We start from the raw sequence: 25,220 nt of genomic DNA on the forward strand, positions 1-25,220 counted from the left end.
GGTTTTTACAATGTTCATGCAATTTCTTTTTCCATAAATTTTTTTTTTATGGAAATAGACAAAAAGTCATAGATTTTATTTTAATTACACTGTCATCTACCTATTTTGTAAGACACATATCACATACTATTGTGAAACCTGCTACATGTTACTATGTTTTTGCTTATGGCAGACATGAGCAATGTAGTCAGATTGCTTAAAGTGGTTAATCATTAATCAGAGGATGTGAGCAAATAACCTAACTGTCTTTAAAAGAGCTTTTGAACTTTACAGCTTGGCACTGCTGAAGGATTCATCATGGTGGTCAGTCAGGTCCACATAAGGATACGACTTCTGTTCGTCCTCGTTTTTTCTGTCTATGGACACGCATCAGGGCCGTAAGTATAATACAACTTTACACCATTGTCAGACTATCACAACTTGTCAAGTCACAATGTAAAACATATATATTTTTAAATATACACCAAAGATTACATTAACCATTAAGAATTTAGTAAACTTGCAGTATGACCACATAATTTATAATTACAAAGAATTTCACCTTTGTCTATACAGACATTTTCAAACCATTAAATCATGAAGTGGGTATGTAAATATTCAGGGTATAAACATTACCTTAAACATTGAACAAATTATTTATTTAAATTCTTTACAACCAAAATCAGCACTGTTGGAGCATTAAACATCATGACAATAGTGCACATTGTAGTTTATGTCAGTGTATCTTATGATGTGTATTACAAAAATTTGAAAAGTAAAACACTTGTCAGGTATTTTAGGTTTTAGGTAGCAGTTAGATTGGTTCCTTGATATTATATATATAAGTGAATGTTTAAACAGCTTACACAGATCTTACACAGCAGTAACACTGATTGCAAAGTGCAGGTACAGTACTTAGGTGAGTGAACCCTAAGGCAGTGGTCTCCAACCTTTTTTTCACCTTGGACCAGTTTTATGCAAGACAGTTTTCCACAGACCGGCCATCACGCACTCATTATAAAGCATAATAAAGTGCATAATATATACAACGTACCATAACACAGAATCTGTGTGAGCACTGAGCTCATTGTTTCCCTGTGAGGAGACGTTCCCATCTAAGAGTTATGGGGACCAGTGCCTTAAGTGAGTGGATTAATAATTACTTGCACCTTCATTTTCTTCTTTAGATATTTTATGGTGACATTTCCTGCAGTGATAGAGTCTGACTCTGATGCTAAACTGTGTGTGAGTCTTCTGAAGCCTAATGAGACTCTGCAAGTTAATGTTTATCTGGTTCACAACAATGAGAACAGAACTCTTTTACAAGAGACAGTGGAAAAGGAGATGCACCAATGCTATCATTTTAAGGTTTGCACTGCCATATCTACACTTTATTAACTTAAAAATGCATGGACACCTGAATCACCCATTCACTTTTAGCCTTTTAAAAATATCTGATTCCAGACTTAGTCCCCTTTTTCTGTGTTAGCTTTACAGTAGAATTTGTAGTATGACTATGGGGATATAGCCACAAGTGCAAGTTGAGCACTGATGATTCCAGCTCTATAAATGAAAATTTTTTCATTAGGGTTGACCTCAGCACTCCGTCTAGGTCCCTTAATGACTTTTTCTGCTACAAAATTGAAAAAATTATCATAGTACAATTTCTTTGGGGTGTGAACTCACTCTCTCTCTCTCTCTTACACACACACACACACACACACACATTTAAATAGTTTACTGACACTACCTGTAAAAAGTTTGGATAGACCTTTTAATTCCATGAACTTTTTATGTATTTCTACATTACAAAACAACGCAAATGTGCTCTTTTAAACAGTTAATATTGAGATGTGTCTGCTACTTCTGCACTGTAAGGCCTTCATAATGGCTCTAATCTGAGGTGCTTTGGTGATTTTTGAGTAAAGTAACTATAAATTAACTTCTTCTTTCCAGCAGAGGTGGGTTTTGGTCATTCATTCCTGGTATGATCTTCGTGGAAGCTGTCTGGAAGAACTTTTCAGAAACAGCTGTAATTAAAAGCCTGTTCATGTCTTTCTGTCTTCAATTTATTTAATTTAATTCGTAAAATAGTCTTATTTCATAGTTTTGAAATCTTTGATATTGTTTTAGAATGTAAAAAATACATTACTAAAGAAAAAACATTGACTTAGAAGGCATGTCCAAGCTGTAGACAGGCAGTGTACATTTATATGCTTATTATAGAAATATGCATATTTTTAATCTTTAGTTTAACATGGATTACTCCTTTTCAGGCTCCACGGGTTAAAGAACGATCAGTGCAGGAGATCAAAGTAGAAGTTACTGGTGAAAGTTTTAAGATGACACAAAAAAGGAGAGTCATGTTTAAATCCTACGATACATTGCTTTTTATTCAGACTGATAAGCCCATTTACAATCCAGGGCAAACAGGTGATTCATTCCTGCAATATGTAAAAAAAATAATAAATAAATATTTCATTTGTCTCCTATTTAACTAAAAAGTCACAAAAATCTTGTTTTTTTCACAGTGAATTTCAGAATTGTTGCTATGGATTCTAATTTTATCCCACTTAAACAAAAGGTAAGAAGAAAGCTTTATGTTAAATATGCAGTAGAAATACTTTTTACCACTACAAGAGGGTGCTTAACACAGACCATTGTTGCTTCATGTGTAAATTTTTTTAGTTGACCAGTTTACATTGTAAAAAACACTGCTTCCTTGCTTACGGTGTGTTGAATCAATGTATTGTGTTTTTATTATTTTATAATTTAAATTATAAAATATTAAAGCATTGTCTTATACTCCACAGTACAGCACAGTGAGCCTTCAGGTAAGATGGAATCATGCACATTGCACATTTTATAATAGCCTTGTTCATTTGTAGGCTTTTGTCTATAACCATTGTTAAATGCTTATTTAGTGTTGTCATAACCCTGAACTTAGTGTGTATCTTTTGTACAAACCAACAGGATAATCACCAGAACAGGATTGGTCAGTGGACAAATGTCTCCTCGAAAGGCCTGATACTGCAGCTTTCACATGAGTTAAATGCTGAGGCTCCACAGGGATATTATCAGTTACGTGCTAACACTGGAAATAAAGTGATTACACAACAATTTAAGGTGGAAAAGCATGGTAAGTGAGATTACTAATAATATTGAAGCATTTTTCTGCGTATAAAGATGTAACCAATATAACTTACCATAATAATACATTTGATTGACTTTCAGTTTTGCCCAAGTTTGACGTTACAGTAAAAGCGCCAGAAGAACACAGTGTTAGTGATGAGGAAGTAAATATAGAAGTTTGCGGAAAGTACGTTTTTTTATTATTATTATTATTTAAAACTGAAAAAAGAAATGCTTTAGAATTTGTTTCAGTTTTATTAAACACATTGAATAGTGTTGACACAACTGAATATCTAGCACATGTGTAAATCCTTTTTATATCTTATGCTGTATATCATACGAGGCTTATATACAGTATGTTGTATTAAATGAACTTTATGAAAAGGTACACATATGGACAACCTGTACCTGGTCAAGCAGAGGTGCAGGTGTGCCGGAAAATAAAGCCGCATTTTTCTGAGGCACCGTTGATTTCACCCTGTCTGAGTGAAACTGTGGAGGTATGTATGTAACCATTAAATGATAATCATTTCTTTTACACTCTAGTAAAAAAAATACATAATATTTGTTTTTGGGTGTTCCCACAGATGAGTCAGACTGGCTGTGCATTTCTTCTCATCAATGTGTCAACTTTCCTGAATACTGAATTGGAACATAAATCTGAGAATAATCTTCATATTACAGTTACGCTCAAAGAGGAAGGAACAGGTCAGTCAATAAAGATAAGAAAAAAGACAGCACTATGAGCAGACCCCTAATATACTTTATACTTTACATTTACACAACTTTCATTCATGTTTCATGATAACAAACTGCAATTTAATTTATTTGTTTATTTATTTTTTGCTTAGATATATCCATGGTGAAAACTGAAAAAATAAAACTTTCTTTCCAAATTGGTAAAGTGGAATTCCTCGATTTACCAACAAACTTTGAACGTGGAAATGTTATAAATGGAAAAGTAGGTTTTTTTTGGCGGCTGTGTGTTTTGATTTTGTTTTTTTCTTTCTATTGTTCATTACCAATTGCTATTTTGTTTATGCGTATTATGTTTGTATCTCTGTAGTAACAATAATTCTTTTTTCACTGATCAACAGATTAAAGTTACTACCTTCAGGGGAACTCCCATTCCTAACAAGAAGGTGTATCTCTCAGAAGGTGAAAGGTGGTCTCAAAAGTTATTATTTAATCTTACTACAGACAGTAATGGATTGGCAGACTTCTCAATCGCTTCGCCCGAAGATCCTGCAACACAGATCATATTGCGGGTATTGAACTACACCATAATTTTAGAAAAGTAAACAACAAAGAGTAAATTTTCAGTACATTATATTGCATTAAAGCAAAATTGTATTGATTTTTGTGCCCTGTGTCCCTGTTGTCTAGGCAAGTGTCTATTTTAAGGAAAAATATCATGCACAAAAAACACCATTCTTTACAAATGCTGATGCACGAATACAGCTGCTCCAACCTGCTACACCTTACAGCCCAGTGTTCAGTGAACTGTTAATAGAGAGCTCAGAGGAATCATTTAAATGTGGTGCTGAAATTCCAATAACCGTTAACTACTATATAGTTGGGGAAACTACTGAAAATTTCAGTACTGATCTCATATACACGGTAAGTATGTGCATTGAAAGTATTCGTTTTTTGAGACAGCTGCTTTACACAGTCACAGTAGCTCTTAATAAGACACATTGGAGAGATGTCATGTATTTTCTCTCTCTGCCATAGGTTTTATCTAAAGGATCCATAGTCCATCATGGTCATGAGAAAGTTAATATGGAAGACTCTACCGATGCCAGAAAAGGAAAAATATCTTTTACACTCTCTGTTCTTGCTGAGTTCGCTCCTATAGTCCAGGTTCTAGCATACACTGTCCTCCCCAGTGAGAATGTCATTGCTGCTAGCAAGAATTTTGATGTGGAAAAATGCTTCCAAAATAAGGTAATACTTGCACAATCATTTGAACTGTTTCCTTGCAATCAATTATTCTGATTACCCTGAAATTGCTAAACTTGGACAAACTTATTTCCATCATCTACTCCAGGTTTCGCTACAGTTCTCTCCCTCCAAGGCAGTTCCTGGTGAGAAAAACACTCTCGAGCTCTCAGCTCATCCTGGTTCACTGTGTGGCCTCAGTGCTGTGGATCAGAGTGTCTTTATCCTGGAGCCTGGAGATCGTCTAAACACTGACAAGGTGAAATTAAAATGTGCTAAACTTGTGACTTTAATGTCTACATTTCAAGAACACTTTTAGCAATGTTATCAACTGATTACCTCAGGAACTGTTTTTCTAGAATAGAAATGCTTTTATTATGTCTTCTCCAGATATTTAAATTGTTACCAGTAACATCGGTATCAAATTATCCCTATGAAGTTGAAGATGATCTGGAGTGTTTGTATGTTAGACCCCGGCGGGATACACAGAGTGACCACGTTTACAATACATTAGAGGTAACAGACTAACTGGTTGTAATTTGCAGAATTATAAGCTATGTAGTTAATACTTATAGTATGTTTTCTGTTATGTTAAAGTTTTATTAAATTAGGAAAATTTCATTTAGATTCCATAATAAATTTAATTTAATAAAATTTAACAACTGACATTGTCACAAAGCAGCTTTATACAATCAAAAGAATTATTTAAATTTGTATGAAATGTGAATGTGTATTAATCAAAATTATAAGATTATACCTGATGAGCAATCTGAGGACAACGGCGACAGTGGCAAGGAAAATCTCCCAGAGATGGCAATTGGAATAAACTTTGAGAGGAACCAGACTCAACAGGGAACCCATCCTCATTTGGGGGATAATGGATAACAGGGATTGATCTGCAGTCATGCTGTGTGTTAGGAGGCTGGAAGTTTAGTATAACAGGAGCTCAGGTAGACTGTAGGAAACCCGAGTCCTGAACTATTAAGCAACTACAGTCACAAGTCCTCAGAGAACACCTGTCAGCATCAGCCAAGGCCAGGTTCCCCAGTCACCACACGCATCCCAAACCGGCCACACGGGGGCTTTCATGCGACGAGGTCTCCAACCAGAAGTGGGACACCAGGACGAGTAGCTCATGAGCGATATGTACTGTATAGATTGACAGAGAGAGGGAAAGAGAAAGAGACGAGAGCAGAAAAGTAGAAGAGTTAACAATTAGGTATGGTCACAGTCACACAATGTATATGGTGAATGTATATTTAGTGAAGAGTGCAGGCAGGGACTCCGGCAAGACTAACTACTGTACAGTATGACAGCTTAACTAAAAGGGAGCGCCAGAAGGAAACACAGACATGAGGGCTCCCTGAGATGTAAAGCAACCAATCACCTACCGTCAACCAACCTGAGTGATCAATGATAGTGGAGAAGACAGCATCTAAACATACTAGTTCACCATAATAATCTACGTCCATGAGTCCCCCAGGTCTGCTCTTTACCTAAGGCAAATCAATTTAAAATGCTTGGCTAAATAAACTTTTTCAAAACACTGAGACTGTGTCTAAGTCCTGAACATTATTTGGAAGACAATTTTATAACTTTGGGGCTTTGTAAGAAAAAGCTTTGCCCCCACCTGTACTTTTAATAATTCGTGGCACTGACAAGCAGTCTGCATCCTTTGATCGAAGTAGGCGTGGCAGATCATAAGACACTAGAGGTTCACTCGGATATTGTGGCGCGAGACCATTTAATGCTTTATACTTCAAAAGTAGTATTTATAAATGCTTTTTGGTTCACTGTTCAGTGATGTACTACACTGACAACACTGTGATATACTATTATTTAATAGGAAGTGGGGCTGAAGATGGCAACAAATTTGGCTGTTGGGCAACCTCAATGTTTGATATACAAAGGCGTACAGTATCATCGTCATGTTTATGGTATATCCAAACATTTATTCATAAGTTATTATTCAATAAGTAGTGAAAAACACTGTTTATGTTATGGTACATAAACAATGTAAGATTTCATCCTGAACAATTACAATACAATTAAATAGTTCCCACAAATATAACAGCTACCATGTGACTTTTTGTTAATTGTTTATGTTTTTAGGCCTACGTGGAATGGCCCCCGGCAGTACAAGGAGATTTAAAGATATTGACTCAAATTATGTACATGTTGAGACAGTTCGTAAGTTCTTCCCAGAAACTTGGATATGGCAACTTGAAGAAGTTGGGTTAGTAAATTAGCATATTACATTTTATATATATTTATAGTTTAGCATGGATGCTTGTGTGCTGAAGCACTTTTTAATCAAATTATTGCAATCGCTTTATGCAATTTCCAACACTGAATAATCCCTTCATTTAAAGATGGGCAATGATTTGTGTCTTTTTTTTTGACAGGGCCTCAGGATCAGTACAGCTTCCTGTCACTGTTCCTGACACCATCACCACTTGGGACACAGAGGTTTTCTGTGTGTCCTCTAAGGGTCTGGGACTGGCTCCTCCCGTTCAGCTTACTGTATTTCAACCCTTCTTCCTGGAGCTCACGTTACCCTACTCCATTATTAGGGGAGAGGTTTTTGAACTGAAGGCCACTGTTTTCAATTATCTTTCAAAATGCATTATGGTACTGTAAGGTCCTACTTTTATCTTCAGAAGTACTGTAACATTTGATATGCACAGTAAATTAATCACTTGTGTCTCAACCTCAGGTTAAAGTGACTCCGGCCCCTTCTTCAGACTACACTCTGGAGCCCTCTTCTGATGGCGAATATTCATCCTGTCTGTGTGCAAATGGCAGAAAGACCTTCAAATGGACTCTGACTCCCTCTGTGCTTGGTGAGACTACTTCAATTGAAACATACTGTATGTCTAATATGTTTAATACATCATGTCTGTTACATTATATCATGGAAAGTTAAGAATAAAAAAAAAACACTGTTATTGTAATTGTTATTACACTACAGGAGTCTTGAATGTGACAGTGAGTGCAGAGGCAGAACAATCCCAGACTATGTGTGACAATGAGATTGTAAGTGTTCCAGAGAGAGGCCGCATTGACACGGTTACACGGAGCCTGATTGTAAAGGTTAGTGACATGATAAATAGTCTGATCAGAAGGTTTATGTTTGGCCTAATTATTACTATGATTCAATAACTATTTTCCCTACATAGGCTGAAGGAACTGAAAAAACAAAAAGTCAAAGCTGGTTATTATGCCCACAAGGTACAGTATAAGGACCTGCACAGATAAACGTCCAATTTATTGTAAATCATTGAGACTGCAAGTCGTGTAAAACTGGTGGCAGTAGCACCGTTTTACTTAGTTAAAACATATCTCTCTTTCATTTCACATACAGGCAACAGTGTTTCAGAAGAATTGGAGCTGAGTCTTCCTGAGGATGTAATAGTGGGATCAGCACGAGCTTCTGTTTTAGTACTTGGTAATAAAAAAATAATAAAGGTTAGGTTAAAATATTCTGTATAATAATCGTATTCAGAACACAGTTCGCTTCTAATATTTAATGATAGTTGGTCTTAGAATGCTGATATTTAAAACAATTAATTAAAAGAGTAATAGAAAGCAGCTATGTCCAAAATGGTTTAAAATATGATTTTATACTCTTAGCTAATTATTTATTTAGTGCATTTATAGCAATGTCTGCATGCAACTGGCAAAAACCTGTAAAAAAAAAAATTGTCACCAACCTAAGTGTATGTACATGGTTGTTTTACATGCTCCACAGCCAACATTTGTGTTAAACCAAACCAACCAAAATAGCCAGTGAATCGAATTGATCAATTTCAGTCTAAACCTGAGTTAGCAAATAGATGAACAAACATCAAACTATACCTGCCAGGGCTAAAGCCCAGGTGTACACCCTGGTGAGCTATTACAACAACAATTCAAACACATTTCACTATACCAATAAAAGTATTAATTATACTGTAGATTAATATGTGAATAAGATGGAACAAAAATAACATGTCAGTCATTTGAAACTAATTGAACTAATTATATTAATGTTGTTAAGTCCAACACCACTGAAAATCTCACACAAGTAACATTTATTTTTATTCCCTTTTTTAAACTGCAAGCTACTGTAAGAAAAGTTACACTTACCGGCATGCGACGCATTGCGTCGCGTCCGAAATATCGGGAAAGAAATCCAATGCAACCCTCAGGGACTTAAAGCGCCTGCACAAAGGACGACGTAGATTGAACTTGTAATCTCTCCCGAATAATGTTTTAAATTTATTTTAGATCAATCAATCTATTCGGTCTCAGATGAGGCAAGAAAGGCAAAGAGTATGGAATAAGATCACTGTCAAAAATATTTGTGCGCAAAAAAAAAAGATTTCTGTGTAATTCTGTCTTGAATTGAGTCTTGGGTTGGATTCCAAAATCTATGGCCACGACAACTTACAGATACGAAATTTTTTTACAATACAACTCTGAAATATACGATTCTGACAGTTACAGACACAAAACTCGTTTTTACAACTCCTACGTTTGACGGACGAATTGCGCGGAATTACGCCTAAGGAAAGCTGTGTGTTAAACCACTGTCAAAAATAAGTCATCAAAGCCACATGCACAGGCATTACTATCCGAGGGAAGAGGAATCGATTCGGCGCATGCGCCCCGCCACCATTTTTGTGTGTATACACGGTCAGAGTCGTATATTTCCGAGTTGTATTGTAACAAACACACAAAATCTCGTATCTATAAGCTGTCGTAGCCATAGATTTTGGAATCCAACTCAGACAAAAGACACAATTACACACAAATCTTTTTTTACGCACAAATATTTTTGACAGTGATCTTATTCCATAACGAGGAAGTAGTTGATCTAACCGGATGATTATATAACAGCCGACCCCAAAGGTCAGTCACCTGAAGGTCCCCAAAGATCAGTCACCTGACGTTGTTGATATTAGGTATCGAGGATACGTGGAAAAATGGCGTCATTCAGAATGAGACTGTGGTGACGGTCTGAGTGAGGTCGAAACAGATCACATTTTCGGCTTCAGTAGACACACAATACTTTAGATTAAAACACGACTGCCCCTACAGGTAATGAAGGGCATTTTCACAGCTTGCCGCGTGAGGCCGCGGTAAGTCGCAGGATCCCTTTCCGTGAAACGTGCGTTCTTAAAGGCCAGATCTGTAGGTATATTATAATTTGACATTACTATCCCCCAATTGTTTAAAAGATGGTTTAAAGGTTGTTTTGAATAGTACAAGAGTATAATTTATGTAGATTGGGATGTAGCCATGCATTCGCTTTAACTTGCAAATGGCAACCACTGGATTAATGCATTAAATTGCATTACAAAATATTGCTCTGAGATTTTTGCAATAACATCTTTCCACAAGAGATAACCTATGATAATGGAAAACCTGGTGACCCAGTTTAAACTGTAAGTTAAAAGTACAAAACCTCTCCAATATAATCAATGACCCATCTTCCTGAGGAATGCTATGCCTACAACAGTGTCTGGAACTGCCATGTTCAACTCTGTCCAGATATCAGGATTGGCCTCACTCAGGTGCCATGCCATGTAATGATGGCCCCTAATTTATGGACAAGACATATATAAAAGAGATAAATTCCATAAATTGGCTTCATCTGGGCTGGTCACTTTGTTAACATCACTGGGGCACTTATAGAAATAAATGGATTGGTTTTTGTTACTTTTATTGACTCAATTAAGTGACTCATAATTAGATCCAAGCTGCAGATTTCCAGTGCTTTACTTTTAGTTTACAAACCTAGTATTTAACCTCATACTTATTATTTGGGCAAAACATATGAGTAAATTAAATTAACTCAAAATCCTTAATTCATTCATTGTGGACAGAAGGGCAAAGAAAAAAAATATCTTCTCTTAATGACTATTGCATCAGTAGCTACTGTATGGGCATTATCGTAGTGTGAGCTCATAACCATTGTTTAGACAACAAATACCTTTTACTTAACAGACAGGGCAAAAAAATAGTGTATTAAAGAAAAAAGCATAATTGTGTTCTCTTTTTCATAGGAGACATACTTGGCAGTGCATTAAAAAATCTGGATGGACTACTAAGGATGCCATATGGTTGTGGAGAACAAAACATTGCCCTCCTTGCCCCCAATATCTACATTCTTCAGTATCTAGAGAACACTAAGCAGCTCACCACAGCCATCCGTGAGAGGGCTACTGGTTTCCTTAAGAGTGGTAAGTGAGATTAACTTTCACTTTAACAATAGCCTTACTGAGTATATTCTTGTAGAAGTAATCAGAATCAATGATTTGTCTTTACACAGGATACCAGCGGCAGCTAAACTATAAGCATTTAAATGGTGCATACAGCACATTTGGCAGGGGAGAGGGGAACACATGGTAAGAATGTTAACTGCCACACAGGTAGCATTAATGATGCAAATGTTGCAAAAAAACTCAAGCTTCTTTTTTTAACACTTTGATAGAATATAGTGGAAAATGTCCCACAAATATTTAAACTATGAATACAAATAAATTTTTATTTCTAGGTTAACTTCTTTTGTCTTGAGGACTTTTGGCAAAGCACAACGTTACATCTTTATTGATCCAGAAATCATTAGCAGTGCAAAACAATGGCTCATAAATATGCAGAGACCAGATGGTTGTTTTATACAACAGGGACGTCTGTTTAATAACAGAATGAAGGTCTGTATGTATTTTAGGCTCTCCATACTGAAGAACACATGAATACTAAATACATTTACTGAATTAAATTATTATACATACATCATTCTTATGTGTTTCAGGGTGGTGTAAATGATGAGGTGACAATTACTGCTTACATCACTGCATCATTCCTTGAACTTGGACATACAGCCCACGTAAGAACATAATACAGTTTTAAATGTTTGCTTTTAGATAGCGCATGATTCTGTAGGGAGGGACTGCAAAAGTAAAATAAAACCTTAACTCTAACTGAAACTATTGAGTTTTTTGATTGCAGGATGCTGTTGTAAATAAAGGGTTGTTGTGCCTGAAGTCTTCTATTGGTAACATGACAAACACCTACACCACTGCACTGATGGCATACACTTTTAGTCTGGCTGGAGAGAAAGACCTTCGGGAGCAACTACTGAGAGAGCTGAATAGTGTTTCTGTTTTAGGAGGTATGAAATGAGTTAAATAAAGTATAAGATAATAATAATTATTAAGATAATATACTTAATAATAACAATTAGCAAAGCTGAAAAATTAGGTTCTCAAAATGACATAACCCCTACAAGACTGTAAACTTTTTTAAATAAACAAAAAAATCTAAATTTCACATTTTCAAATTTCAACCAACTTTTTATACATCATACACACAATCATAAACAGTGTAAAACATAGTGAAATAATTATACGACTGTCCATGACCTAAAAATAAAAAGGATTTTTCTACTTGTGAGAGTACAATTAAATTGAAATGGATTGGTTTAATAAATGTAATCTAAGAATTATTTTAAATAAATTATAAAAATTTAAAGATTCTGGCTTAAAAAAAATAAATATTTACAGGAGATGCCAAAATCTTCTAACCCTATTCTCTTCTCTCACCCCAACTAACTTTATGTCCTCTCTCACTGCATCCATAAATCTCCTCTCTGGTCCTCCTTTAGACAGTTCCAATTTTCTACCAGTAGGCTCATAATCTCTCCTCTGAACATGTCCCAATCTGGCCTCTCTGACTTCATCTCCAAAACCCATCTAACATGGGTTGTTCCTCTGATGAACACTTTCTTGATCCTATCTATCACTCCCAAAGAGAACCTTAACATCTGCTACTTTCAACTCTGCCTCCTGTTTTTTCTCTCACGACTGTCTTCTACACCTTTCCTTTTATTCTCGCTGATACTCTTTTATCACACCTGACACTTTTCTCCACCTGTTCCAACCTGCCTACACCCACCTTCTTTACCTCCTTTCCACACTCTCCGTTGCTCTGGACGGTTAACCCTAAGTACCTAAAGTCCTGCACCTTCTTTACATCTGCTGTCTGTAGCCTTATCGTTCAAAAATAAAATATAAAATAGAGTTCTGTTTTTTTTTTTTTTTGTTGTTTGTTTTAAATATCTGTAATGTTTAAATAATTCAGATCATCAAACAAATTAGAACCAGAGTAAATTGCTAAATGCAAATTTTAAATAATGATTTCATTTATTAAGGGACAAAAGCTGTCCAAACCTGTCTGAATTAAAACAAATCTGCAGCCAAAAAAGTCTAAATTATTATTTTTTTCCTATTTTTATTCTAGTTGGACATGTTCACTGGTCTCAGTCAGCATCAGATGACTCTGGTGCATTGTCGGTGGAAATCAGTTCCTACGTGCTGCTAGCCGTTCTCACTACAAGTGAGCTCTCTGCCGCTGATTTGGGATACGCTAATAGGATAGTCAGCTGGTTGGTGAGGCAGCAAAATCCTTATGGAGGCTTTTCCTCCACCCAGGTACTCTTACTTAATTTTCATTCCTTTATTTCTTTCTAGTACTGTCTGCAAATTAAACTCGTAACAAGAGTCAAATCAAGTTAAAGCACTTTTTAAAACAACAAAAGTTGACCAAAGTGTTGTACAGTAAACAACAGTAAAACAAATTAAACACACAGTATGTAAAAAGTGAAATCTTAAATGCATGTAGCAAATAAAAATACATTTGTCAGGATGAACTAACCTAGGCGACCAGAAGACTTAGCTTTAGCGATTAGCCCAATGTAGCGTGGATGGTGAACCCAAACGCGGAAGAGAGCGAGTAGGTAGGATAACCACGCTTGTTAGTCTAAGGACTCTCACAGAAGGGGAGCAAGGGAAAAACACAAATTTAACCCGCGTCCTATAAACACACACTCAAGATCAGAAAGCGAAACCCAAATAAAGTGAGTACTCACGAACCGATGATGGACAACCAGAACCGACATGGGCTGAACTCAATGACTGAGCGCTGAATCGTGGTTTGTTTACTCCTCTTATACTTCCTGATTTGCGACCGCTTTACTTCCGGGTCCTAGTGCCGGTCGCCGATTGAGTGTGCATGACAGTACCCCCCTGTCCAGGACCGGCTCCTGACGGTCCTGGGGTGGAGGATACCCGACGACGGTAGTCCCGGATTAATTCGGGGTCGAGAATGAACCGGGACGGAATCCAGGATCGTTCCTCGGGGCCGTAGCCTTCCCAATCGACCAGGTACTGGGTGCCCCTGCCCCGAGGGCGTGAGTCGAGGATCCGGCGCACAGTGTAAGCGGGACCACCATCGATAATCCGGGGAGGAGGAGCAGGGGGGGTGGGTGGATTCATTGGAGAGGTGGTGAAGTGTTTTAGTTGGGAGGTGTGGAAAACTGGGTGGATCCGGAGCGCCGCAGGCAGCTGGAGCCGGTAGGTGACAGGGTTTATCCGGTGGGTGATGCGGTATGGGCCGATGAACCTGGGAGATAGTTTGCGGGATTCTGTGTGCAGGTGCAGATTCCTTGTGGCGAGCCATACTACGTGGTACAATCGTCCCGGAGGGTGTCGGCGGCGATGCTGGGCGACGTAGGTGGTATTGGCACGTTGGATGGCGAGGTTGGCTTGGTTCCACAACCGCCGAAACCTACGGACCAACTGTTGGGCCGATGGTACATCAACCTCCGGTTCTTGATGGTCGAACATCGGAGGTTGGAAACCATAGCATACCTCAAATGGACTTAGGTTGGTAGCTGAGGAGACGTGGAGGTTGTGGGATAGCTCGGCCCATTTGAGGTAGCGGGCCCAGGAGCGCTGGCGATCCGAAACAAAACACCTCAGGTAGCGCTCCAGTTGTTGGTTGGCCCGTTCCGTCTGACCGTTAGTCTGGGGGTGGTAACCGGAGGACAGACTGCAGGTGGAATTGATCAGACGGCAGAAGGCCTTCCAGAACCGGGCGGTGAACTGGGGCCCCCTGTCCGAGACGATGTCCTTGGGGAACCCATGCAGGCGGACTACGTGTTCCAAAATCAGCTCGGCAGTGTTTTTGGCTGATGGGAGTCCGGTGAGGGCCACCAGGTGCACGGCTTTGGAGAACCGGTCGATGATGGTTAGGATGGTGTCTTTTCCTTCGGAAACCGGCAGGCCCGTGATGAAGTCTAAGGCGATGTGCGTCCAGGGCCGTCGGGGAACGGGTAAAGGCTGGAGCTCTCCGGAAGTAGGCTGATTGGTGTCCTTGGCCCTGGCGCACACCGGGCACGCCTGAACGAACTCTTCAACGTCCCTTCTCATGGTGGGCCACCAGAATGCCCGTCTCACAAACTGTAATGTGCGCCGAGTCCCTGGGTGTCCTGCGACGGGCGAGGAATGGCCCCACTGGAGAACTTCGGGGACCAGACGCTGAGGAACAAAGAGTCGTCCAGGCGGCGCACCTGCTGGCCCAGTCTCCGCAGCCTGAGCCTGGCGAACCCTTGTCTCTATGTCCCAGTGGATGGGTGCAATGATCCGTGAGGTGGGGATGACAGGCACGGGGTCCGCCCGGGGCATCTCCTCTTCTTGTTGACGAGAGAGGGCGTCGGCCTTGGTGTTCTTGGAGCCCGGGCGGTACGACAGATGGAAATTGAAGTGTTCAAAAAACAATGCCCACCGTGCCTGTCGTGGGTTGAGTTGTTTTAGATTCCGGATGGTGATGAGGTTTTGATGATCCGTCCAGACCATAAACGGCTCACTGGCGCCCTGGAGCCAGTGACGCCATTCCTCCAAGGCCCACTTTATGGCCAACAGCTCGCGGTCCCCTACTCCGTATCGCTGCTGAGTGGGGTCGAATTTCTTGGAGAAGAAGCCACAGGGGTGTAGCTTTTTGTCTGGACCTCGCTGAGAGAGAACAGCGCCCACATCTGACGCGTCCACCTCTACAACGAACGGTTGGTTGGCATCTGGGTGAAGAAGAATGGGTGCCGTGGTGAAGCGATGACAGAGTTCTTGGAAGGCGGAGATGGCTTCAGGAGTGAGATGAAAGGGATGGGAGGAGGGCCTGGTCAGACTGGTTAGTGGTGCTGCAACTGTACTGTAGCCCCGGATAAAGCGACGATAGAAATTCGCAAACCCCAGAAACCGTTGGAGCTGTTTGAGCGTCCTGGGTAGGGGCCAATGACGGACAGCATCCAGTTTCTGCGGATCCATGGCCACACCCTGGGACGAGATGACAAAACCCAGGAACGTGGTGGAGTGCTGGTGAAAAGCACACTTTTCCAACTTACAGTACAGCTGGTGAGCGAGCAATCTCTTAAGAACTGCCCGTACATGTTGGATATGTTCTTCGGTGGTGCGAGAGTAGATGAGGATGTCGTCTAAATATACAAACACCCATCGGCCTAACATGTCTCTCAGGACATCGTTTATGAATTGTTGGAAGGCCGAGGGTGCATTGCATAGTCCAAAGGGGATGACCAGGCTCTCATAATGTCCTGTGGGAGTGATGAAGGCCGTTTTCCACTCATCACCCTCTCTGATGCGCACCAAGTTGTAGGCGCTCCGGAGGTCCAACTTTGTGAACACGGTGGCACCAGAGAGGGCGTCCAGGGCTGAGTTGGTGAGCGGCAACGGATGTCGGTTTTTGATGGTGATTTTATTCAACCCCCGATAGTCGACACATGGGCGAAGTTCTCCTCCTTTCTTCTTCACGAAGAAGAAGCCGGCGGCCGCTGGTGACGAAGAGGGCCGGATGGTTCCATTGCGAAGGGCACTGGCGACGTATTCCTCCATCGCCTGTGTCTCAGCCGCCGACAGTGAGTACAGGTGGCCACGGGGGGGACCAGAACCTGGCTGCAGCTCTATCGCCAGGTCGTAAGGGCGATGTGGTGGAAGGTGAGTAGCTTTTCGTTTACAAAAGACTGCAGCCAGGTCACGGTAGGCGGAAGGAATAGCGTTGGTGTCGACATCAGGGGCCTCGGACTCCGTGGAACACGTCCCAGCTGGGTCCCGTAGGCACAGCTCAGTGCAGGTCGGCCCCCACTGAAGGATTTTATTCTTTGTCCATGAAATGAGAGGGTCATGTTGTAGCAGCCAGGGGTATCCGAGAATGATGGGAGGTGAGGAAATGGAGGTGAGGTGGAATTGGATGGGTTCGTGGTGTTGGTTGATGATGAGGGTGATGGTCTGAGTCTGGTGGGTGATGGGGCTGGATGACAGAGGCCGACCGTCGACGGAGGTGATTTGCACTGGCTGGGATAACGCCTCAATTTTTACCCCCAGTTCTTTGGCATAAGTGGAGTCAATGAAGTTGCCGGCGGCACCGGAGTCGATGAACGCTGCACTTCTGACTCGTTTGTGGCCAAATTGGAGGATTACCTGAATAGTAAGACGATAGGTGGTTGTGTTGATGGTGCTGGAGATTTGGAGGGAGCCCGGTGAGTTTCTCCTCCGGCTCACCGGGGCTGCGCGTTTCCCGGACGAAGAGGACAGATCGCCCGGTGGTGTGCCGCGAACCCACAATAAGCACACAACCCCTCTCGATACCGGCGTGCACGTTCTGCGGTAGTCAGGGAGGCGCGTCCTAATTGCATGGGTTCCCCGGCTCCGGTGTCAACCACGGCAGGAGGTGGAGATCCGACAGGTCCAGTGGTGGCAGCAGTGAAAATGGTCGGTGAAGGAGGTGTAGGATGGTGAGAGGTGAAAGCAGGCGGCAGGGTCCTCGGGGCTGGCTTCGGACGAGAGAGGAGGCGCTGGTCGATGCGGAGGGCTAGCTGGATTAGTCCCTCCAGCGTGGCTGGAAGCTCTTGTCCGGCAAGCTCGTCCTTTATGCGTGACGCCAGCCCCTCGTAGTAGGATGTCCGGAGCGCGGCGTCTCCCCAAGATGTCTGCACGGCGAGGGTTCTGAATTCAGCGGTGTAGCGGCTCACGGACAATCCACCCTGCCGCAGGTGATAGAGCTTGGTGTCGGTCTCCACCTCGCCCGCAGGGTGTTCGAAGGTGAGTCGAAGCTGGCGTGTGAATTCATTATAAGAATGGGCGGTGTCTGAGTCTGATTTAATCACTGCCGTGGCCCACTCTGCTGCCTGCCCAGTTAGCAACGAAACGAGAAGAGCAATGCGTAGCCGATCGGTGGAGTATTTGGTGGAATTAAACTCAAACACCAGATCGAGCGCTGTTAAGAACACACTACATTTCCCGTCCGTGCCATTCCATTTTTCTGGTAAAGCAAGAAAGACATCAGTAGAAGGGGGGGGGGTGATGCGGAGCCGTGACCGCCGCGACGGGAGGCCGGCTCGCCGCGCTGTCAACAGCCGCCCGGAGATCCGCGTTCTCCCGCCTGAGCTCCGCGACCTCGCGGCGCAAGGCCGCGACATCTTGGACGCTCTGGCGCAGAGTAGCGATATCCCCGGTTAGCTTATTGATTAGCTCGGCATGCTGGTCAACCACGTCGCAGAGATGCGCGTAATCCGCTGGGTTCACCGCTTTTGGCTCAGTCATTCTGTCAGGATGAACTAACCTAGGCGACCAGAAGACTTAGCTTTAGCGATTAGCCCAATGTAGCGTGGATGGTGAACCCAAACGCGGAAGAGAGCGAGTAGGTAGGATAACCACGCTTGTTAGTCTAAGGACTCTCACAGAAGGGGAGCAAGGGAAAAACACAAATTTAACCCGCGTCCTATAAACACACACTCAAGATCAGAAAGCGAAACCCAAATAAAGTGAGTACTCACGAACCGATGATGGACAACCAGAACCGACATGGGCTGAACTCAATGACTGAGCGCTGAATCGTGGTTTGTTTACTCCTCTTATACTTCCTGATTTGCGACCGCTTTACTTCCGGGTCCTAGTGCCGGTCGCCGATTGAGTGTGCATGACAACATTTAAAATATATACATATATAAATATATACAGTAATGCAAAAAAACATGTAACAGAAAGCAATAAATGAGAATATACAGTACTGTCTCAGGCAGGTCTAAAAGCCAACGAGAAGAAATGTTTTTTTCAATCAGAATTTAAATGTTGCTAATGTTGGTGCAGCCCTAATGTGGAGGGGTTTGACTATTTAGCTGCTATAACTGCAAATAAAATTATCTCGTTTGAAATTAAGCCTGGACCATGCAACAACCAAGTGCATCTGGTCAGAGAATCTATAAATGTCCTAGAGCATGTGTAAGGATGTAGAATTTCAAAAAGATACAAAGTACCTCAAAAAAATACAATAAATCCTGTAGCAATTTAAAAAAATAGATGTAATACTTGTACTAGTATGTGCTTTTTTAGTTAATTTTCTAATGATTATTGCATTATATTGTGGAAAAGTAAAGTAACCGTAGTTATAAAAATAAAAAAAGACATAAACTTATTCTCTGCAACAATGCCACAGGAGTCGTGCATGTGCCAGTGAGTGCAGAAGCAGAACAATCCCAGACTAAGTGTGACAATGAGATGTGTTCCTGATTAGGCCGCGTTGACCCACTTACAAGAAGGGACTTAATGTAATTTTTGATACAATTCTGCCACAGAAGCAAACAAATCTATTAGTCATCAGCAATAAAATAAAAAAAAGACCATGCTTATTTGTCATATATCCCAGAAGGAGCATATACAGTGGAACCTTGGTTTGTGAGAATCCGGGTTGCGAGTGTTCCGCAAGACGAGCAAAAATTCTTTACTGCGGATATGTGGCTAATCGTCTCCCATGCTTGGTCTCAGTGAGCGTGTGGGCACTTCTCTATCGGTAAACTTTATGTGTGTTCATATGGGTGCGTGTGAAAGTCGTCCTACACAGCAGCCCCAGGCTGACTGAAAAGGTTCTATTGTTCAGACAGAACGTAAACCATTTTAGAGATGATCCATGGATGCCCCAGGAGTTGTTTAGTGGTGGAATAAGAAGCACCACACTAGCAGAGTTCCCCGACCCTTACCCTCCCAGAATGAGAAATCATTTAGAACTTGTAAAAATGCTCAAACTGCTTCAGGACAGCTAAACTTATGGGAGGGACAGATGGGTCATAAGCATGAGATGTAATGTGTGATCTAATGTCAGTAATCATATTTTTTTAAAACATCTAAATCATTTCTGCTGTCAAATAAAGGCAAGTAGTGTCTGGTGGATTTATATTTTAATATTTTAAAATATAATTTTCAACCAAGTCTGTAATTTTGTCCTTACAGTTTAACATTGAAAAAATTAACAGCTTAAAAAGTATAGAAAATAGAGCACAGTCATTAAAAATATTTTACCAAGGAAGAAAATGTATTTTTTTTCTTTTTTTATTATAATCTGGTTTTAAAGATTGTAGCGTTTTACCGCCGGAAAGGATGTCCGAGAGACGAGTGAGCTTTATTTGCTGCCCAATACAATGGCTGGGAGTACTTTATTTAACACATTGTATAGCATGAGCAACACATTCACACGAGACCTAGATCCAATTCAGCCTTAGCATGAACCGGAGCACATTCAACAGGTCACACACACTTAACACACACAACATGGCCGAAGCCACTAACTCAAAACACCCTTTCCCAACAGGGTGAACACATTGACAACCCCGGTACAAAGCATGACGGTCGTCAGGCGCCCCGCCCACGCCACTATATATATATATATATATATATATATATATATATATATATATATATATATATATATATATATATATATATAATTATGTGCAAATGTAAAGTTTAATGAGATAAAGGTTTTCTTCCTCTTTTCACCAGGATACAGTTGTGGCCCTCCAAGCTCTGGCTCTGTACTCTATCAAAGTATTCAGCTCAGATGGTGCTAGCACAGTAACCATAAAGTCAGAAGCAGAAAACAGTTATACCTTTGATGTAAACCAAAACAACAGGTTACTGTACCAAGAAAGATCATTGCAGGATGTTCCTGGCAAATACAGCATTGAAGTGAAGGGTTCCAGCTGTGTGTCAGTACAGGTATATTTGAGTGATGCTAATAAGCTTTCTCAAACTTGCTGACCTGGCTTACCTGTCTGTATATATTTAAAATAATGAATATGAATGAATAGACAATCTACTGATTTCTTCATTTAGATAATTATAATTTATATATCTAATATACTGTATATATTGCCATTTACATGCCATTTTTACCCAAAGACTTTTTGTAGCATTTGCTTAATGCTTAATTTAATATGAAAGTGATTTACACAATAAACATAACATACTGTACACATTTTCTCTTTATTGCCTGCTTCATGGCTTGACTTCTTTTCTCTCCACTTAAAGACATCACTTTTCTACAACATCCCCACACCTAGTGAAAGAAGTACTTTAATCATCATGGCTATGACTGAGGGAAACTGCTCAAAATCATTTGGACATACTTTGGCCATCAATTTCTCTGTGATGTAAGAATAAATGTATTCCAAATCCTTGAATCAATTTAGAAAAAAATAAGACATTTTACTTAAATGTATTCATTTAAATTTAAATACTATTAAAATTTAACTTGTAGTCTTTTTCTTTAAATCGCAACAAATCATAAATGCAAATATTTAATTATTATTTATTGAGTAATTTATATTACTCAAGCACAATTCAATAATTTTATGTACGTAAGAAGGTAACTCTGAGAGTCATGATAATCCTGGAAAATTTTGATTAAATTTTATTTTATTTGTGTAGCAGTTTTATTCGATATTGTCAAAAAGCAGTTTTACTGTAATACCGGATTTAAATGAAATGTTTATACATAACGAAAAGGCCAAAGATAATGATAATAAGGTAAAAACTAATAGTTATTAACAAAACATAGGAAAGAAACTTTAAGAGAAACCATATTCAAAAGGGAACCCATCGCACAGCCACACAAGTCTGTTGGGTTTTGTTTAGCTTGAGCTATTGTATGATAAGCCTATATGATGATAACTTAGCAACAAAAAAATCAATTAATTAATTGCCATTAGACTTTTACAATTACTGATACTGTATATGAATTCTGACATTTTAGCCTTTAGTGACAATTTTAACTATGTGGTATTGTTGTTCCTATAGTTATCGGTTTGTTATAGTAATATTTTTTGTCGTTGTTTCCAGCTATAATGGAGCACTAAACAACACTAACATGATCATAGTGGACATAAAACTCTTATCAGGGTTCACAGCAGATGCTGGTGAAGTAAGTAAAAAAAAAAAAAAAAGTTCTAGTGTGTGTGTGCATGTACAGTATGTGTGTTTGTGTGTGTATTCTGAATGTTTTATCTCCGTGTCTTTGTCTTAATACAGTATACAGCATGTGGTTAAATCTTAATTCCCTTATGCACAATAATTACTGTGTTGTTGTAGCTGCAAAACCAGAATTTGGTAGAACGAGTTGATTCCAAAGATGACCATGTTATAATGTATATAAAAGAGGTAGGAGGAAAACTGTATATAACATTTATTTTTACCTATTAACATACACAAACTACATATGGTGTACAATATGTAGTTTACAGTATGATGTCTGGTGTATGTTCAACAGATCCAAAGGAATATTCCTATCAACTATAAGTTACACATTAAACAAGTGCTTCCTGTGAAGAATCTCAAGCCGGCTGTGATCAAAGTTTATGATTACTACCAAACAAGTAAGATTTTTCCTAGATTGTGGAATTTCAACTTTAAGATTCAAATGATGACTGTATTGCTACCACTTTCTGATTTTTTCATTTAGGTGACCAGTTTGAGATGGAGTACACCTCACTGTGTGTGAAAGCCTCCAGCTCTGCATTGAAGACGGAACATTTTTGAAAACCTTCTGTGTGCTTTTTTCTCATACAAGACGCCTTTTATTGCGTGTATACAGTATACCTGAGGCGCCAAAAAAAACTGATTTTCCAAAACTTGTTTTCATTAATTCTTTCCAAGATTTTGTATTGATGATGGAAGAATAATGTCTCCAGCACATCCTAAAGATTCTCAATACGTTTAAGGTCTAAAATATATATCTGTATATCCTGTATTTCAAAAAATAATATTACCCCATTATATTTGAGCAAAGATGCAAGTTCGGTTCCCACCTTTGGGTCTATGTGCTTTTAGTTTGCGTGTTCTTCCCGTACTGTATAGTTTTCCTCTCACAGTAATAGTTTTTTCCAAATTGACCATAGTGTGCTTGAGCTTGTGTGCCCTGTAATGGATTGGCACGCTGTCAGGGTGTACACTGCCTCATATCCTGAATTTCCTGGAATAGGACCCCCATGACCCTGTACATGTAATGTACAGAAGCTTAATGGCAGAAAATAACTTTCCATTTCTATCCATACATTTTGGAATAAAAATTTCTTTAGGCATTTGGGCCTTTATACATTATATGTACAAATGCTTTTATAATACAGTTTGTGTGCTTGATCTATGCCAATTACATATGTCTGTTTCATTAAGGGGAACCAAATATCCTTCCCTGGATTTTAGAAAATCATATTTCTTCTTCGGCTACATCTGTGTCTTAGATAAATCTGGTTTAATGAAACTGGATAATGTCTTAATGGGTAGAAAAAGATTAAGGTTTAGACTGCTCCTAAATATTTGGAGTAGGCAGTCTATAACTTAGTTACATGTTATAATCAAGTATAAAGTATAATTCAACTATAATTAGTATTAACCCATATCACATCTATCATAACACATTTCTAATGTGTGTGAGGTCTTACAAAACGTAGTAGCGTAGTGTGTGTTTTTGTTTTTTCAGCAATTAATCTTAAAGGTTAAATGCACAAAAGGCAAAAGACATCCAATTATTTTTAACAGATTATTTGTTTAATTCAAGAAGTTTGTAAAAAAAAAAAAAAAAAAAAACATTAAAACAAAAGAAAAACCTTCAACATCCAACAGGAAGAACATGAGGAAATAGCGTTACCCAGAACACTGATCTGCAGCAACATCACGTTTGACACCCTGTCCAGTCAGGTGAACACTTGCTATGTGGCCTATAAGTACTAAATCCCACCCCGATGTAAAAACAGGCTCAGTTTCTCAAACATTATTTATATTTAGGCATTTGGCATATATATATATATATATATATATATATATATATATATATATATATATATATATATTCCATCTTCCCATCGCCCTCCTGGCATCTGTCAGTACATTTTCATCTCTATCTTTAATCCCTCTAACCTGCTGCACATCCTTCACACCTCTATCTCTCTGCCCCGCCAACCTGGATAGTAGGGAGGGAGAGTTGGATCTGTACAGGTGGGGCAGAGAGATAGAGGTGGGAAGGATGTGATGTAGTTGTGACAGAAGGGTTCAAGGTTGAGGTGGGTCTGAATCAAGGATCGGCACTAAGACCCTTTTTGTTTGCTCTGGTGATGGACAGGATGACAGATGAGGTAAGACAGGAGTCTCAATGGACTATGATGTTTGCAGATGACATTGTGCTTTGTAGCGAGAGCAGCGAACAGGTGGAGGAAAATTTGGAGAGGTGGAGGTAAGCTCTGGAAAGCAGAGGAATGAAGGTTAGACTTCATGTGTGAATACATGTGTGTGAATGAGAGGGACTCAAGAGGAACGGTGAGGCTACAGGGAGCAGAGGTAAAGAAGGTGCAGAAGACTTAGGGTCAACAGTCCAGAGCAAGGGAGAGTGTTGAAAGGAGGTGAAGAGGCAGGTACAGGCAGGTTGGAATGGGTGGAGAAAAGTGTCAGGTGTGTTGTGCGATAAAAGAGTATCAGCGAGAATGAAAGGAAAGGTGTACAGGACAGTGGTAAGACCAGCAATGTTCTACGGTTCAGAGAAGAAAAGACAGGAGGCAGAGCTAGAGGTAGCACAGTGACAAGGATGGATAGGATCAAGAATGAGTTCATCAGAGGGACAACCCATGTTAGATGTTTTGGAGATAAAGTCAGGGAGGCCAGATTGAGGTGGTTTCGACATGTTCAGAGGAGAGATTGTAAATATATCGATAGGAGGATGCTGAGGTTGGAACTGCCAGGCAGGAGGTCTAGAGGAAGACCAAAGAGGAGATTTATGGTTGCAGTGAGAGAGTACATGAAGTTAGTTGGTGTGAAAGAAGAGGATGCAGAAGATAGGGTTAGGTGGAGGCAGATAATTCGCTGTGGCGACCTCTGAAAGTGAACAGCCGAAAGACAAAGAAGAAGAAGAATTAAAATAAATAATTATTATGATAAATAATTACATGTTAAAGTATCATTCTTCTCTGCCTAACTTTAAGGGGGCGGCGCCCCTTATTGACCGGCCGCCACTGT

The 25,220-nt window shown here is 40.0% G+C and overlaps 1 protein-coding gene across 1 annotated transcript; it reads left to right on the forward strand.

Moving 5' to 3' along the window:
* The first annotated feature begins 297 nt into the window (after window positions 1–297).
* LOC128532869 (alpha-2-macroglobulin-like) lies at window positions 298–23,355 on the forward strand. The gene is made up of 33 exons (XM_053506984.1): window positions 298–377; window positions 1,167–1,347; window positions 2,256–2,412; window positions 2,511–2,563; window positions 2,793–2,813; window positions 2,953–3,118; window positions 3,214–3,298; window positions 3,497–3,611; window positions 3,699–3,819; window positions 3,963–4,072; window positions 4,209–4,379; window positions 4,498–4,731; window positions 4,846–5,058; window positions 5,162–5,311; window positions 5,443–5,568; window positions 6,899–6,989; window positions 7,165–7,288; window positions 7,458–7,683; window positions 7,769–7,895; window positions 8,024–8,145; window positions 8,232–8,283; window positions 8,417–8,500; window positions 11,103–11,279; window positions 11,369–11,444; window positions 11,594–11,750; window positions 11,852–11,926; window positions 12,049–12,211; window positions 13,339–13,529; window positions 20,721–20,936; window positions 21,249–21,370; window positions 22,059–22,140; window positions 22,308–22,376; window positions 22,486–23,355. Exons 1-33 carry the CDS (start codon window positions 298–300, stop codon window positions 22,675–22,677), a joined length of 4,329 nt encoding a protein of 1,442 aa, XP_053362959.1. The 3' UTR covers window positions 22,678–23,355.
* The last annotated feature ends 1,865 nt before the right edge of the window (window positions 23,356–25,220 follow it).

Source organism: Clarias gariepinus, chromosome 11 (genome assembly GCF_024256425.1).
Source record: "Clarias gariepinus isolate MV-2021 ecotype Netherlands chromosome 11, CGAR_prim_01v2, whole genome shotgun sequence".
In the NCBI taxonomy this organism is placed as follows: Eukaryota; Metazoa; Chordata; class Actinopteri; order Siluriformes; family Clariidae; genus Clarias; species Clarias gariepinus.